Source organism: Bidens hawaiensis, unplaced genomic scaffold, assembly GCF_021521415.1.
Source record: "Bidens hawaiensis isolate Kalapana, Puna unplaced genomic scaffold, B.hawaiensis_p1.1 tig00004748_1, whole genome shotgun sequence".
NCBI lineage: Eukaryota > Viridiplantae > Streptophyta > Magnoliopsida > Asterales > Asteraceae > Bidens > Bidens hawaiensis.
The window spans coordinates 1547190-1563284 of record NW_027491294.1 but is presented as its reverse complement, the minus strand read 5'-3'; the positions used below and the strand labels follow the sequence as shown (position 1 = coordinate 1563284).

Below are 16095 nucleotides of genomic sequence, written 5' to 3'. Positions count from 1 at the left end.
TTAGTAAATTTTATTTAATTAAAACATTAATTGCTTTATTTTTATTAGTTAATAAAAAAAATAACATATGAAAAAAATGGTAATAATAATAATCCAATATTTATTCTAATGATTTGCATGGGAAAAGTTCATGAATAAATAATCTTTAAATGAGTATGCAATACTACAAGGATGGTAAAAAGTATATTTACATAGAAATGATCACATAAAATACATATAACGAAAATTGAGATTAATTAATAATGTTATTAAAGTATATGAATTTAAATATAAACAAAACCGAAAATTTAAAATGGGTCGGGTTTTCGGATTTGAAAAGTAACGAATGTTACAAAAGTTGATCATTCATTTCAAATTTCATATTGCATCAAGGAGATGTAGGTTGTGAGTTATAGTTTACTTTTAATTCGTAGTTTGTTACCATATTGTTCTTTTGTATTATTAGATTATAGGTATATTTTGGTATACTGTTAGTTCAAATACTAGCTGGATTATTATGAATTTGGAACTATGACCCGGGTTTGAAAAAAATAAGTATATTTTTTTACAAGTTCTTATGTTATTGTTTTTATATTTTCAACCGTGTGTAACACGGGCTCAAGTTATAAAATGGATTTGAAACCATAGACCCGTGCTGCAAGTTATATAATATTTTAACTTTTCATTTATCTTTGTTAGTCTTTGTATGTTTTTGTATTTGATTCAAATAAGTTATGATATCTTATAATTCATGTAAAATAATCATTTATTTATAAGTACAACATTTGCATTTCATTAAATTTATATGATGTTACATATATATTACGTTTTTAAATATGTTCCACCATGTGTAACACGGGTACTATCATAACTTATGTTTAATATGTGTGTTTGTTAATATGATGGTGAAAACATATTATGATTTTGATGACCGGTTTGTTACATTTTTTTTAAAAGCATCTGAATTTTAAGATTGTGGTTATATAGTTATGTTAAAATTTATGAATTTCTAAAATGTTTTTTGTTAAATTTTATGATTGTCTATATTTATATGGTAATTGTTACATTTACACATTTTGTTTTTAGTTTTATATAATCCTCTAGATATTAATGTTAATATAAACTCATTATGACATACGTTAACATTTTAGTTTATACTTAATTTTAGTTTAATAGTTAATCAGGTTGCATGGTTTGTTTTGTTTTTCAGGTTCTAAAGCAAAATGTTTTTGTTTTTGGACGAAAATTTTGAAGTTCATGCTAGGATAATACTATTTAAACATTTTCATGACTTTGCTAATATAGACAAGTTTGTGTAACTATTAACGTTTTATGTAGACAATCTTACTCTTTAATATTTTTGTTAGGCCATCTTAATGTTAAATATTTGTTTTCTCTAATATGTTATTTATGAAATTTTATGGTTGTCAATATTGATTTTGTTATTTATATGTTAGTAATTATTAAACATGTTGTTATGTTAGGTTTATATTTTATTTAATCTGCTATTGTTTTGTATAAATTTTCAAGTGTCTTAGGAAAATGGATTTTCTTTTGGTATAGTTTTTTTGATGATGTTCATGATGGTTTAATATCAATGAACATTATTAGTTATTTTGTTAATGTGTTTTGGTTGTTCGGTTTAAATTAACTTCTTGTAATTTTGAAGTTTTAATATAAAGACAATGTAAATCTATAATGTTTTGGTACGAATCGTTGAAGAAGTATTATGTTTATTTAAATTGATGTTTAACTTGATTATGTTTAGTGACATGTTGTTCCACCCGCGTGTTACGCGGGTCTATCCCCTAGTAAAACAACATAACAAAATACTACTTCTTCCGTCCCATTTTAATTGTCATGGGACCCAAAACACACAAATTAAGAAATGTTTGATAATTTTATTTTATGAGCTTTAAAATGACAATAATGTCCTTTAAGTTATTATGGCTAAAAACCAGTTTTCTTCCTTTGCTAAAAAATGACATTTAATGGTAAGGACAAAATTGGAAATTGAATTTATATGTATAGAAATGACATTTAAATTGGGACAACCATAAATGAAAAACTGGACATTTAAAATGAGACGGAGAGAGTATAACATTTTAATAAAATAAAAATTACAAACACGTAGGAAAAACATTGAGGAAATGGTCTAATCACATCCCCTTGATTATAAGCACATCATATGTGAATTATTGCCCTTCCGTTTTCACTTCTTTAATTCACAACAGCTCAAAACATATTGATCTTGTGTTGAAATTGGCGGCTGAGACTAAACTGTTAGACTTGCAAGATAAAAACTAGCAATGTGCCTTAGACCTATCAAAGCATAAATTAAAAGGCGAATATCCATATAATGAAAAGGAGTATATTCCTTACAAAAGATAAAACAATTGAAAAGTAGTGTAGAATCTCGTTTCATGTCTAAAGAGGAAAATCAAACCAGTTCGAATGAAGGAAATTCTACTTGAAATTGAGATGTGAAAATTAAATGGGTTGTTGATGTTAAAATTGAGATGTGAAAATTAAATGGGTTGTTGATGAAGATGTAAGTTTCAGTTTCCTCCAAAACTCGATCAATGGAAACGAGTCAAAAAAGTATAATAATGGTTAGTTGATAGGCCGAAGTTGTTTAATAACCCCCCCCCCCCCCCCCCCCATCTCAATAATCCAATACCAAAAGGCTCTCGCTTGCTGTAACATGTGAGTTTGAGTCCACTAGTTAGTTAATAAATCATCAATTACAAACTCTAATATGTCTAGATCTATAAAAAAACCTTTCGTATGATACAATAGTAGTCATCACAACAGTGAAACAAATGTTAAAAGATTAAGAGTTGTTTGGGAGCCTTTTAATGATTCTATTAAGAGACTATATCTGAGTCAGTCAGGTAGAGTGTGTTTGATGAATGATTCATGAACTCTCTTATTTATAAGATCAGAAATTGTTAAATAATTCAGAATCTAGATATTAATGTTTAAGCTCAAAATTGCAAATCAGAAAACAAAAATATATCGAATATCACCTATGTAGTTATTAGTCATGTACATAAACATTGAATTGGGTTTTAATGACATGTAATATTGTTTTTTCAATGATTAATAAATATGTAAATGATTCGTCTCTCCTAACCATGTAAAGTAAATGATTGGAAGATGTAGCTCAATTTTCACACACCAACAAGTTAAAAATAATAGAAGGAGAATCTAAATAATATTTGTGCCTAAATCATTGGTAAAAATAATATCTAAACCACCGATATTTTCTCTTCAGTGTCCTCTCTCTCTCAAATTTCATATCTGAAATATAGCTCCTGCCCCAAATATTTAGGGTTTCTGATTTCTTCCCCTAAATTCCGCCATTGATGCAATAATAATAATAATAATCATTTATCTTCTCTTCTCGGCAACTCCAGCACGTCAGGTGTATTCATATCTAACACCTTCTTCTCTTTTCAAATCTCTATTATTTCGTTATGCATTTCACGAATCTGTATGTTTATATTGCGTTCTCGTTGATCGGATTACGAGACGCCAATCATGTGAATTGTTTGTTATATATATGTATATCTATCTATACGTTTTGGTTTGTGGATAACTCGATTCGTATCGATGAGATTGTGTATCTCGTTTGATTCATTGCGTTGGATGTTGCAGGAGCGTTATTTGAACGATGATGCGTTGATTGTTTTAAAAGGATTTTTGAAGGTTTATGCGTGTTTGTTTGATATAAGTAGCTTAATGAAATGATATGGTTTCGGATTAATGATTGATTAGAACTCAGGATTGAATGATTAATGGTTGAGCTCGATTAGCTACCTGAGAATTATAAAGATGAAAGAATATAGTAATGTTGCTAGGGTTGTAATGAGAGTATCAAACTAGAAGGAAATTATGTTATTATTTTGTTAACGAACATTATAACTCATTAACTGTCTATTTATACAACGATTAACTCCTTCCTAACAGCTGTTAACCAAGTTCTCAGTTAGCTCTGACTGGCATTCCGTTAATTCTGACGTTGACTTTTTATCTGGTTTGTTGACTCCTATTTAGGGATGAACAATTGGTACTGGTACCAGTATTTACCGATTTATTGCCTACAGTACCGGTACTGAACCGAGCATTTTCAGTACCAGTACCAAGTTTATTAAGAAAATCAGGATCGTGAAGTTCGAGATCGGTACCGGTACCGGTGTGGTACAGAGCTCATCTTTACTCCAATTAGGCTATGAGCGCATATCACTAAACTAGTAATCGTATATGTGATAATTGATATCAACTAGGTCATGAGCTTTATAGGAATATACATTCTTACGTTTTGGATTTTTGAATTTTTTTATACAGGGATTGATCTGTGTTTTAGAGGTTAGATTCTATTGATCCACTTGGTGCCAAGAGCTAATAATCATGAGAACTTCGTGGGCAGATGATGTTGAGAATGCAACTTTGGGCTCTGAAAACAATGGAGTCGGCGGGGCCACAGGGGGTTCCAGCAAGCCTGCTTATGTGCCTCCACACCTTCGCAACAGACAACCTGCATCTAGTCAAGTGGCAGGTTCAGCTGCATCACATGGTGGTGCGCCACCTGCTACCGATAGGTCAGGACACGTTGGTCAAACAAGTGGGTCACGATGGGCGGCAGCTCCTAGGTATGAAAATGGTAGGTCAGGATAAGTTACTGGTGCTCGTGGTGGTGCTGGAGGTGGTGGTTGGGGAAATAGAGGCAGTAGTTGGGGTGGTGGTGGTGGTGGTGGTAGAGACGTGGAGGTTAATCCTTTTGGTAATGATGATATAGACACTTCTGAGGAGATTAAAACCGAGCAGGAAAATAGTGGTATCAATTTTGATGCTTATGAGGATATTCCTGTTGAAACTAGTGGGGAGAATGTACCACCTCCGGTTAATACATTTGCAGAGATAGATTCAGGGGAAGCTTTGAATAATAATATTAGAAGGTGCAAGTATGTCAAACAAACTCCTGTTCAACGTTACACAATTCCAATTTCGCTTGCGGGTCGGGATTTAATGGCGTGTGCTCAAACTGGATCCGGGAAGACAGCGGCGTTTTGCTTTCCTATAATTAGTGGAATTATGAAGGGTCAATTTGCACAGAGACCACGTGGGACACGGGCCGTGTTTCCCCTTGCTCTAATTATATCCCCTACAAGGGAGCTCTCTTGTCAGGTTTTATTCATGAATAAATCTTTAAACTTTATTTATGTACCTCAGATAATTTGCTAAGCTGATGTATCTGTATATTGTGCTGCATGCAGATACACGAGGAGGCACGGAAGTTTTCATATCAGACAGGTGTCAAGGTAGTGGTTGTTTATGGAGGAACACCGATTAATCAACAGGTAACTAAGACTGAAGCTTTATTTTTTAAGTAATAAACGAATGTGTGTTGATTGATTCACGTATTCTTTTTCCAAATATATTTATATAATTATATTGGTTTTTATGGCATTTTATCGATGCGCAGTTAAGAGAGCTGGAGAGAGGAGTTGATATTCTTGTGGCAACTCCAGGAAGGTTAGTTGATTTACTTGAGAGGGCAAAAGTGTCATTGCAAATGATAAGGTATCTAGCTCTTGATGAGGCGGGTTGGAATATTGGATATGGGATTTGAGCCTCAGATTAGAAAAATAGTTGAGCAAACAGACATGCCTCCACCTGGTCAGAGACAAACAATGTTGTTCAGTGCCACATTTCCTAGAGAAATCCAGGTTTGCTGGTTGTTATTTAATAGTTTGTTAATACAAAATACGAAGGAACTTTTATATTTTCCTGACTATAATAAACTACCTTAATTAAGATGCAAGTTAGAAATCCACTCGTATTACTGGTTTTAGGAACCAAGTTACATTTTATTACTTATTGTAGCAATGAATGATCTGTTTGACCGGTGGCATTTCATTTATTTGCTGATTTTTAGAAAATGGCTGATGTGGCATATTGTTTGTTTGTCATTTTAGTGTGTATATGTATATGCCACATTGGTAAAACATCTGTGCTAAGAGCAACTTTTTAAAAACTTACACCTTGTCCTTTTTTGAAATATTTACAAATATACCCTTTCGTTTAGGTATTGCTGCATGTAAGATTCGTGCAGTTATGAGTTAACTGCACAGATAAATTTCCGTCGCTTTTAATTTTGGATGTTAAAAAGGGCATTTTTTTCTAACCTGTAATGTTCTTTTTAGTTTTTTTATATAACAAACTTTAGGCATCTAGCAGGGCATTGACCAGTGCCACATCAACATTTTTTAGGTAAAATCAGCTAAAATAAGGCTGGTTGCTAAATTCGTTAATAAATTGAAGTTAGACAGAATGGTCCATTTGATGTATATTAACTTCTGGAAATGTACCCCTCTATCAGAAGTTACACAAATGATCTCTGAACATTAAAGCCGTCACTTGGGCCAAATTTTTAAAAAGGACCATGATAAGTATCCAACGGGAGCCAAAGTCAAGGGCAATAATGGGGAAGTTTCCAGCACTTATTTAGAATAAATAGGCCTTGGGTCGTATCTTTTTCTTGGTCTTTGTCTTAAGTTATTTCTATTATCATTGTAATTGGAGAGTAGCCCCTCTTGAATAGGGCCTTATTTTCGTATTGTTTTTGTTGAATTGAAGTCACCTGATCTTCGGTTTTTAACAGATCATTATACCCTTTGATAGTTTACACATATGGTTCCTAAAGCTTAAAATTAATTATACCCTTTCGATTAATACATACATTATTTTTATACAATAAATTGCAATACTTATATGTTTTATTTCTGAATTGTTGTACCAATGGTATATTGTTTGTTCTCGAGTCTCGTCTATTTCATATTATGTGACAAACTCAAGATTTTATTTGTTGTACAGAGGCTGGCATCTGATTTTCTTTCAAATTACATATTTCTAACGGTGGGTCGTGTTGGTTCAAGTACCGATTTGATCGTCCAACGAGTGGAATTTGTTCAAGAAGTCGACAAAAGAAGCCATCTTATGGACCTCCTTCATGCTCAGAAGGAAAATGATACTCATGGGAAGGTATCTTCACGCATGTGCATAATCACCATATGTGGCCATATGGGCCCATCGATATCTATACTTCTATACCACATAATAAAAGAGTAACTTTTTGCCACATATTCTCACCCTCCTATATATTATACATATTTCTTTAATTCTTTTTATAATTTTTTGGTTCTCGTCTCTCTCTCTCTCTCTCTCTCTCTCTCTCTCTTTAAATAATAATGATTTCTATAATAAAACATTTTTTTATTTAAAAAAAGAAGTTAAGTTTTTCGTAAAACCTTCTATAAATTGAACTTTTTTTCATTATTTAGTCTGTGTAATATGAATTATATCGTTTTTATAAGAAGTATTTACAGATTTATGAATCGTATTGCTTTTTATATTATCCAACCGTGTAATACACGGGTATGTAACCTAGTTTACTTACGAATGAGCTTATTCGGTTATGTTATATCTCTTAACGGGTGTAATATAAAATCTTGTTAATGATTGATTCCTTATTTGCAGCAAGCCCTTACATTGGTTTTTGTGGAGACAAAGAAGGGAGCTGATTCACTTGAACATTGGCTGTATGGTAATGGATTCCCTGCTACAACAATTCATGGTGATAGGACACAGCCGGTAAGTTAATTTGTTTTTAAAGAACATCACGATGGTCTTTAAATTTGTGTTTTAGGACTGATCCCCTCCCTCTGACACACACACACACACATATAGGGGTGTGAACGAGCCAAGCCCGAGCTCAGCGCCTTTTAGTTAAGAGAGCTCGAGCTCTTCTTTTAAAGCTCGGCTCTTCAAACTTGAGTTTGGTTTGGGCTGGACTCGTTTATTTGCTTGTGTGTATATATACATTTATCATTATTTTTGTGTGTATATATATTTGTAATTGTAATAAATTACGGCTTTCGTCCCTGTGGTTTGACTGTGATTGTCACTTTTTATCTTTTTATTCACCTGAGCGACATTGTGGTTTCCTGAATTGCCAGTTTTTTGCATGTCATCTTTTTGAAACCACAATGCCCCTCAGACCAAATAATAAAAAAGTGACAGTTATGACCAAACCACATGGACGAAAACCGTAATTTATTATTATTATTATTATTGTTGTTGTTGTTGTTATTATATTAGTTATTTTTTATGAAAATTTAATACATTATAACTATAATATGTATATATGTATTAAACAAAATTAGGTAAATAGTAGATATATAGATGAGAACTGATATAGGCTCGAGCTCATTTAAGCCCTAACCAATTCAAGCCTGTAGCGAGCCAGATCAGCGAAGTTGTTTATATATTTATGTGTGTCTTGTTTAGGTTTGGGGATCCAGAAATAAGAGTATTGTGTGTTCAGTTTATTTGTCTAGAGAGAAACCGAGAGGGAGAGTCGTGTGGGACGGCCCGAGGTAGAGTTCACCTCGGGTCGGCCGTCATTTGTTTTCATGTTTGGTATGTAAGTGTTTCGGTTATTATATAAAAGATCTGCAGATGTGTTTATCCCATTCGTGTGTTTGTTCGTGTGTTTGTATGTGTATAATCGTGTTCTTCGTCTTCTACACCATAAACGAGTCTAGGAGGATTCCGCACTCCTAGACCTCGTGCGGATCTCGTATCGATCGGCGACGCCCCGGGGGGACTTACATGCGTGTATTTAGAAGATGAAACAAAAGGAGTTAAAGAGTCCGGAGTAATGGATTTGGGTAGTAAAAATGGGTTGTGTTCGGATTGGTTTGTTATTTAATTCATGCAATGTATAATTGTATACACTTATATAAAATACTAACCTTATGAGAATACATAGACTGAAGCAGCGATTTAGGTAAAAACTTTTTACGACCTTCCTCTGGGTTGAAAAATTGTCCAACCGCCATTGAAGCTGCGGGTGGAGGTCTCCCTGAAACAGTCTTTATACATACATTAACTGTCAGTTGCTTGCTTTATATATTTTCCAAAATGGCATTGGCATGGTGAGATCTTTTTGAACAAGTAAAACAACAGTATTTTAATTTTAATCCCAGACTAATTGGGGATGCTAAAATGAAACTCGTAATTCAACAAGAGAGATGAAACAATCAAGACTCATTCTAAAGAAATATAATAAAATACTCTAAGTAAATATAGAATGCGAAGTAAGTTAATTCCCAATAGATCATTACTTGCCCGATGAAATCCAAACGCATGTTACATTAGTGAAAAACAATATATGTCAGTCATTTTAGAGTAGCAATGATGACATGAGTAAAAACAGAGGACTAGTCATATGAATTTGAAAATATCATGTGAATTGCATTTTTCCATTTTGATACACAAATCAAATCAAGCACGTTGACTCTAACTGTGAATCCAGTCATTCACAATAGGTCAGCATTTATACCTCCGTCTCCAACAAAAAGTTGAAAGAATACTAAAAAGAATAAATTTAAAGTAGTCTTCTTTGGTGTGTTTTGAAAAACAATTGATTGCCTATAAAAATGGCATGGTTTATGTGACACGGTTCAGTTAAAAAACATATATCAACTCAGGCTTCAAAATACATAATAAAACTTGGATAATGAAGGAAACACTACCGGGCTTGGTGCAACTGAGATTGTAAGGAATCTGAAACCATGCATATCCTTTGGGTCCAACCAAAATACAGCACCAGGCTGTTCTGTCTGACTTCCAGGTTCAATCTACAGACATGACATTATATTTAGTACCGTACACTAAAATATATAATAGAATTAAATTAAATTAAATAGCTCATCAGAATGATACTTATAGTCTTACATCATGTACAGCATAAAACTAAAGATTTTCCATCAAAATCACATAATTGCCAGAATCAGATGAATATAATATGTAGAGGTGGCGAGATTGGCAGGTTGGGTTGTTGGGTAACAGGTCAAAACGGGTTATTTTTAGTACGGTCAAACATGTCGGGTGGTTTGGTTGACCCGTAAACATTTTTTTCTACTTTTAAGATTCTTTATTGTAATCATTATGTTTATTATTATTACAATAATGATCTAAATCTTTAACAAAAATTAATAATGAGATTGTATGCATTAAGATTCTATTTGGGTGACTTTCAACATATTTGATTCCGTTAACCCGTTCCCTTTTTCAACTAAAATCTTTGTATCACCCATTTGAGATCAAACGCCACCCAAATTAACCGGTTCAGAAGTAAAAAACTGATACAGCCACTTTTAATATTAATATGCTTTGTAACTGAAAGTGAAAAATTATAATAAAGCAGAAAAAAGGATAAAAAGATTTATAATTAAGAAGATATTAGGTGAGGATTTCAGTACCTGCCTTGGCGCTGCACCTGAAGGAATCTGAACCATTCTTGAAGTCACTTCTACAACCCTTTTGTTAAGAGGCAAATCTGAATCAGAAGTTCCTTTTTCAGGCCAAAGATGAAGTCTAATTCCATAACACGGAAGAAGATTTGTCACAAGAGCAAAGTTGGTTCTTCCATTTGACCCCTGATAATAAACGACAAAATGTCACTAAGTTAAATATTTAATGTAACTTAAGATTTTTAGCCGGATATTAATAAATAAATGTTATTTTCCAATAAGTAAATATGGATCTATATTGCCACCTCTAGTATTATATATTTTTAAGAATACGAGTCATAATTCTATGATGAGAAACTAACACCAATAGTATGTCAAAAGTAGGTTCATTTTAAAGGTTGCAAATAGAACTTTCAAAAGATACAATATGTTTACAGAAATAATTCTTTTTTTGTCAATGTATTCATAATGCATTTACATACGCGTGCATGCACACACATGAAACACTAAGGCCCTGGGTATACCTTAGCGCCCAGGGCGTTAAAGCTGATTTGGCAAAGGTTAACGAGTGGGACACCACTCCTTTCATGGGTTAAGGGGAGTTAAAGACAATATGGGTTAATTGTTAACGGGCTTTAAAATCCTAATCTAAGAATTTTTTTCAAATTAAATTGAGGGGGATTAAGTGCGGTTAAACCATTTCCTTTAGGTGAGATGGGGTATAAAGAGGTAAAGTGAGTGATGTTGCGCCTACGTGGAGTTAAGGGGCATGAATGTATACCCCATGGCCTAACAATACAAAAGTGATAGACTGGTAAGCTTTTGGTAAGTAATTCATAATAGGAGAGATATATTTATAGAAGTAATTACTTAATACAGAAGGGTGTTTATGTCATTCATTTATTAGATGACGTAATCAACTTTAATTGACTTCCAAGTGAAGGCCAATTCATGTTTAACTGATTGGCAAGTATCCAACTTGGCCAAATAATGGCATCATCATTATTCTGTTCTGTTATATATAAACAGTGTGAATAATTATTGAAATATGCAAAGTAATGACCAACCAGTTCTTTTATGTCCAACCAACGTCTTCTGCCATCCATTGCTAAAATAGTTACTGTCGGTGTCTTGATGTAAAGATCCCTTTCAAGTCCCTCGGCACTCCAATGAATTTTACTGGGACATGCACTAATTTTCTTTTTCTCAGATCCTGTATGACCAAACAAGTGATCTTTTATACTTCTCTATAATGTCAAAGTGCAAGTACCACATCAGTTGGACACGCAAACCGGCCCACGCCAGACCGTCCCAGGCCCATCACGTGACACGTGATGGGCCTGGGACGGTTTGCGTGTCCGGAACAACACGTTTTGGTACAATAAAAGGTACTCAATCTTTCCAGATTAAATGAGGCTTTTAAGTTTTGGTTTTGTCTGTACTAAACTAGCATCTAGCCTTTTATAGCATGTAAGCAATATTATATATATTTTAAATGTTTAAAAAATTTAAGGACAACTCCTGCTGACAATCATTAATGTTAGGCTATTAGCTAGAACAGATGAGTGTCATTCCAAGTTATCCACCAAATTTCACATACATTAGCTTAACTTCCGCAATAAATATATTGTTTGAAAATCTTCTTAAATGTTAATGCAAACTGCGTTTTAAACGTAAGTAATATAAATAGTAGATAGTGGCAATTTGCCTTCATAGGGGGGGGGGGGAGTTTGTTTTATCTTTATACTTTCAGGAAAAAAAAAGATTCATTTGTTTGAGGTTGAGATGTTAAAATCAACTCCAACAGTATATAGAATGTAAATTCTCTTACAGTAACCAATACAAAACATTAACATTCACCTAAACACCACTAAAATTTCTGGCTTTTCAACAATAAGTACTACTTTTCTGTTTCAAAAAGAAAAGATTTATAGAAGTATTGTAGTAATGTACCAGGAAAATTTCTCTCTTTCTGCAAAGGATGATGTGGCAACTGCTGATGATAATCATATTGCTTCGACAAACTTCCTGGCATTCCACTTTGAAGCATTTTTGTAAATATTGTTAGTCTTTTCCTTGTGCCAGAAATTGGATGACCCGTTTCAGGGTCTACCAAACTAAGAAGAGTATGTGAAACCTAAAACTCATTCATCAGATCAGACCCGTTTATGATATAATGATTTGAAAAATTATAAACAAAATGCAAGACTCACTTGCACAACAAGTTGATTACACCATAAGATAACCTGGTGCTCCATTGATAGCCATACATTCTTTACTCCCATGCTACTAATCATAAAACCATTAGTAGATGGCACAATACCATCAACAGATTCCAGCTTTGTTCTTATCTACATTGAGAAAACCTAAAAAAAATAAATCATGCTGCAAGCCTAATTGTCAATACACTACACGTATGTAAATTCGCAGATAATGCACAAGTAAATTTGTTAATTTTTTCTCGTATTTTTAAGGGTGTAAAAATATTTCAAGTTTGTAAGAATGAGAAACAAGTAAAGATTTCAAACTCATAAGCGTAAAGAAATAATATAAAAAAGATACTCCACGCTTGCAACTTCTAGATAACTGAGGAATTTCCATATTATTTACATCATAAAACCAAAACTTTAAGCAATTTCTACACACTTTTGTGTGTAGTTTTAACAGGGTTATCCATATTATTGTTTATGTTCACTGATTGATTGGATTGCAACCTTTGTATGCTTATAATGAAGTTTGGAACTAATATAACCTAAATCAAAATAGACAAACGAATTTACAAAAACAAATAATCACCTGGTAATCATTACTACCACCAGAAATGGAAATAACAATCACTCTAGATAACTGAGGAACTGTTCTTGAGGTTTCGACCTCATAACCCCTTCTCCATTTCTGATTTATGGATTCATAATAGTGACCCAATGATGGTTGCAGTGCTAGAGGAGGCGATCTGGAACAAAATTATACAAAAATTACAGATTTACAGTACAATTATGACACTATCAGATGAATAAAAACTAAAAAAAGGCCAATAGAAGTAATAGAACTCACTGATGTGGAGCTGCTAGTGTAAGAATAGTTTCAACTGCTGATTTTCTCAAATTAGGGTGCACAAGTGCAGCTCTTGCAACAAAACCACCCATCGAGTGACCAACCAATATGACACTGTTAGGCAGACTACTAGATTCAACAGCACCATCTTTTATTCGAGCATCTTGAGATTCTTTATATTGATCCAGAATCTACAGGCAGAAGTAGTTATTTGAAACTTATTCTCAAAAGAACATTACATATAATATGTTTCTCAGCCTGTTTTAAAATTCAAATAACTAATCATAGGTGTTTTATGCAAGGATAAAAAAACGGATACCCTATGAATGGCATATACTACATATTCTGTGTGTTCTTCGAGTATTTGACCATCCATTACAGAATGTTCACCTTCAAGGTCAACTGCAAACCAGTCAAGCCTGCGTTTATATTGGTTGAAAGGTGGAATATTTGTTTCATCCATCTTTACTCCCTCCTCAAACGTTAAGGAAGCTTCTTGGTACAACATAGGTTCAGGTGGGCCACCTTGAAAAGCCCTGTCAGACTCTGCTGCCAATGACCTGACCTGTGAGAATTAGTTCAGAATAATAATGCATGTTAGATATCTTAAAAATAGGTGGTTAAATGAGTAATGTATATCATAATTCATAAACAATATACATGAATCTTATATTGTTTTTGCTGTTGAAACTTGAAAAAGGCCCAATTCACAGAGTTGTTTATATCAATTGCATTTCAGAATAAACATAAATTCACCTGCTTGTAGCTACCTCCATTGCCAGGGATGAATAGAACAGGAACTCCACTAAGTTGTTTTAGATGCTCATTAAAATCAATTTGTTTCCATCCTTCATGATACAAATACAGTCCATACTTCGAAGAAGACAAACTTTTTGTAGCTGATATTGGAATGTAGGTTGGGTACATGTATGTCATGGTACAGCCATTCGAAATCGGTTTCAACAAATCATATATAGCAACGAGTACAATCCCAATGGACAGAACAACAATTGTTACTAATCCAAATTTAGCCTTGAATCCTTCCATCTTTTGACTTTACGGCAAGAAAACCCTCCCTTAATCTTGCATCCTTCAACAACCACCAAACAAATTAATAAAATACCAAATCATCAACAGATCATGTTTGCTATAAACAATATCAATCTACTTCTGATTCTGAACTTATTGTATCTAATCTTACTATCACCTCTGTAATATTTTTAAGCCTATATTTAGTACCAGTGTTGTAGGAAAGGGTAAAGATAGGGAGTATATATTGCGTTTGGCTTCTTGGAATGTAGGAACACTAAATAGTAAGTTGCTAGAATTGGTAGATGTGCTTAAAAGACGTAGGGTTCAGATAGCATGTCTCCAGGAGACTAAGTAGAAAGGGCATAGAGGGGCTGAGTGTAATGGGTATAAGTTGTGGTACTCGGGGTCTGATGGAGCTAGGAATGGAGTGGGGTTTCTAATGGCTAAGGAACTACACACTAGTGTGGTGGAGGTGATAAGACATAATGACAGAATTATGGTGCTGAGATAGGTACTAGGAGAGGAAGTAGTGGCAGTAGTCTGCGCCTAGCCGCCTACGCACCTCATGTAGGCTTAGGAGACCAGGAAAAGAGAGAATTTTGGGATTGCCTAGACGCAGTGGTAGGGGACATACCTAGGGGGAGAGGATTTGTATAGGAGGTGATTTTAATGGACACATTGGTAAGGCTAACGATGGTTTTCAAACCGTACATGGGGGTTTCGGTTTTGGTGATAGGAATGAGTCCAGAACATATCTCCTAGAGTTTGTGGTGGCCCATGGCCTAGGTATCATAAATTCTTATTTTAGGAAAAAAGATTCTCTTTTGATCACTTTTAGCAGTGGCGGACGCGACACGCAAATTGACTACCTTTTGATGAGGCAAGGAGACCGGCGTTGGTGGAAGGACTGCAAAGTCATACCTGGGGAGACGGTTGTGGCTCAACATTGACTACTAGTGACACATATAGGCTTCAGAAATAAGCTGACTATTTGAGAGAAGAGAGGTACACCTAAAATTCGATGGGGAAATTTGAAGGAGGAAAATCTCCTACTGTTTAAGGATAAACTCATACTGCAGACGCGGGCTAGACTAAATGGGGACCCAACTCATATATGGGAAGATATGGCGACAAAGATCATTCAAGTAGCAAAGGAGACTCTCGGGGTCACAACATGAAAGGCAGGTGGCCATAAGGAGTCTTGGTGGTGGAATGAGGCCGTACAAGATAAGATAAGAGACAAACAAGGATGTTTTAGGGAGCTTATGAGGTGCACGGGATGAGGAGGAGCGAGTGGAATTGAGGGAGATCTACAAAACGGCCAAGAGAGAGGCGAAGAAGGCAGTGGCGGAAGCAAAGAACGCGGCTTATAAACGGATGTATGAACGTTTAGAAACAAAAGAGGGTGAACATGTTATGTTTAAGATTGCCAAAGCGAGGGAGCGTAGAAGGCAAGATCTAGGAGCTGTGAAGTTCATAAAGGATACTAAGGGGCATGTATTGGTCAGGGAGCAGGACATCAAGCTAAGATGGCAAACCTACTTCCACAATCTTTTTATCAATGGAAGAGCTTACCAAGAAGAACATGACAACACAACCGTCCAACGACAACAACCGAATAACTGTTACTGCCGACGGATCACACGAGAAGAGGTGCAGACTGCACTTAGAAGGATGGGAAGGGCTAAGGCGGTTGGCTAGACAACAT

At 34.4% G+C, this 16095-nt stretch overlaps 1 protein-coding gene and 1 pseudogene across 2 annotated transcripts; one reads left to right on the top strand and one right to left on the bottom strand.

Annotated features, from left to right (window-relative positions):
* Window positions 1–3306: 3306 nt before the first annotated feature.
* LOC143627986 (DEAD-box ATP-dependent RNA helicase 37-like) lies at window positions 3307–7920 on the top strand (annotated as a pseudogene). Its single transcript, XR_013152677.1, has 6 exons — window positions 3307–3406; window positions 4330–5169; window positions 5259–5342; window positions 5468–5711; window positions 6859–7026; window positions 7522–7920. The product of XR_013152677.1 is annotated as a DEAD-box ATP-dependent RNA helicase 37-like (transcript).
* Window positions 7921–7964: 44 nt separating this feature from the next.
* Window positions 7965–14446, bottom strand: LOC143627955 (GPI inositol-deacylase-like). The gene is made up of 11 exons (XM_077097655.1): window positions 14112–14446; window positions 13675–13920; window positions 13356–13546; window positions 13098–13254; window positions 12515–12652; window positions 12255–12438; window positions 11369–11514; window positions 10311–10487; window positions 9582–9686; window positions 8799–8918; window positions 7965–8036 (listed from the first exon to the last, which is right to left on the bottom strand). Exons 1-11 carry the CDS (start codon window positions 14400–14402, stop codon window positions 7965–7967), a joined length of 1827 nt encoding a protein of 608 aa, XP_076953770.1. The 5' UTR covers window positions 14403–14446.
* Window positions 14447–16095: the final 1649 nt, after the last annotated feature.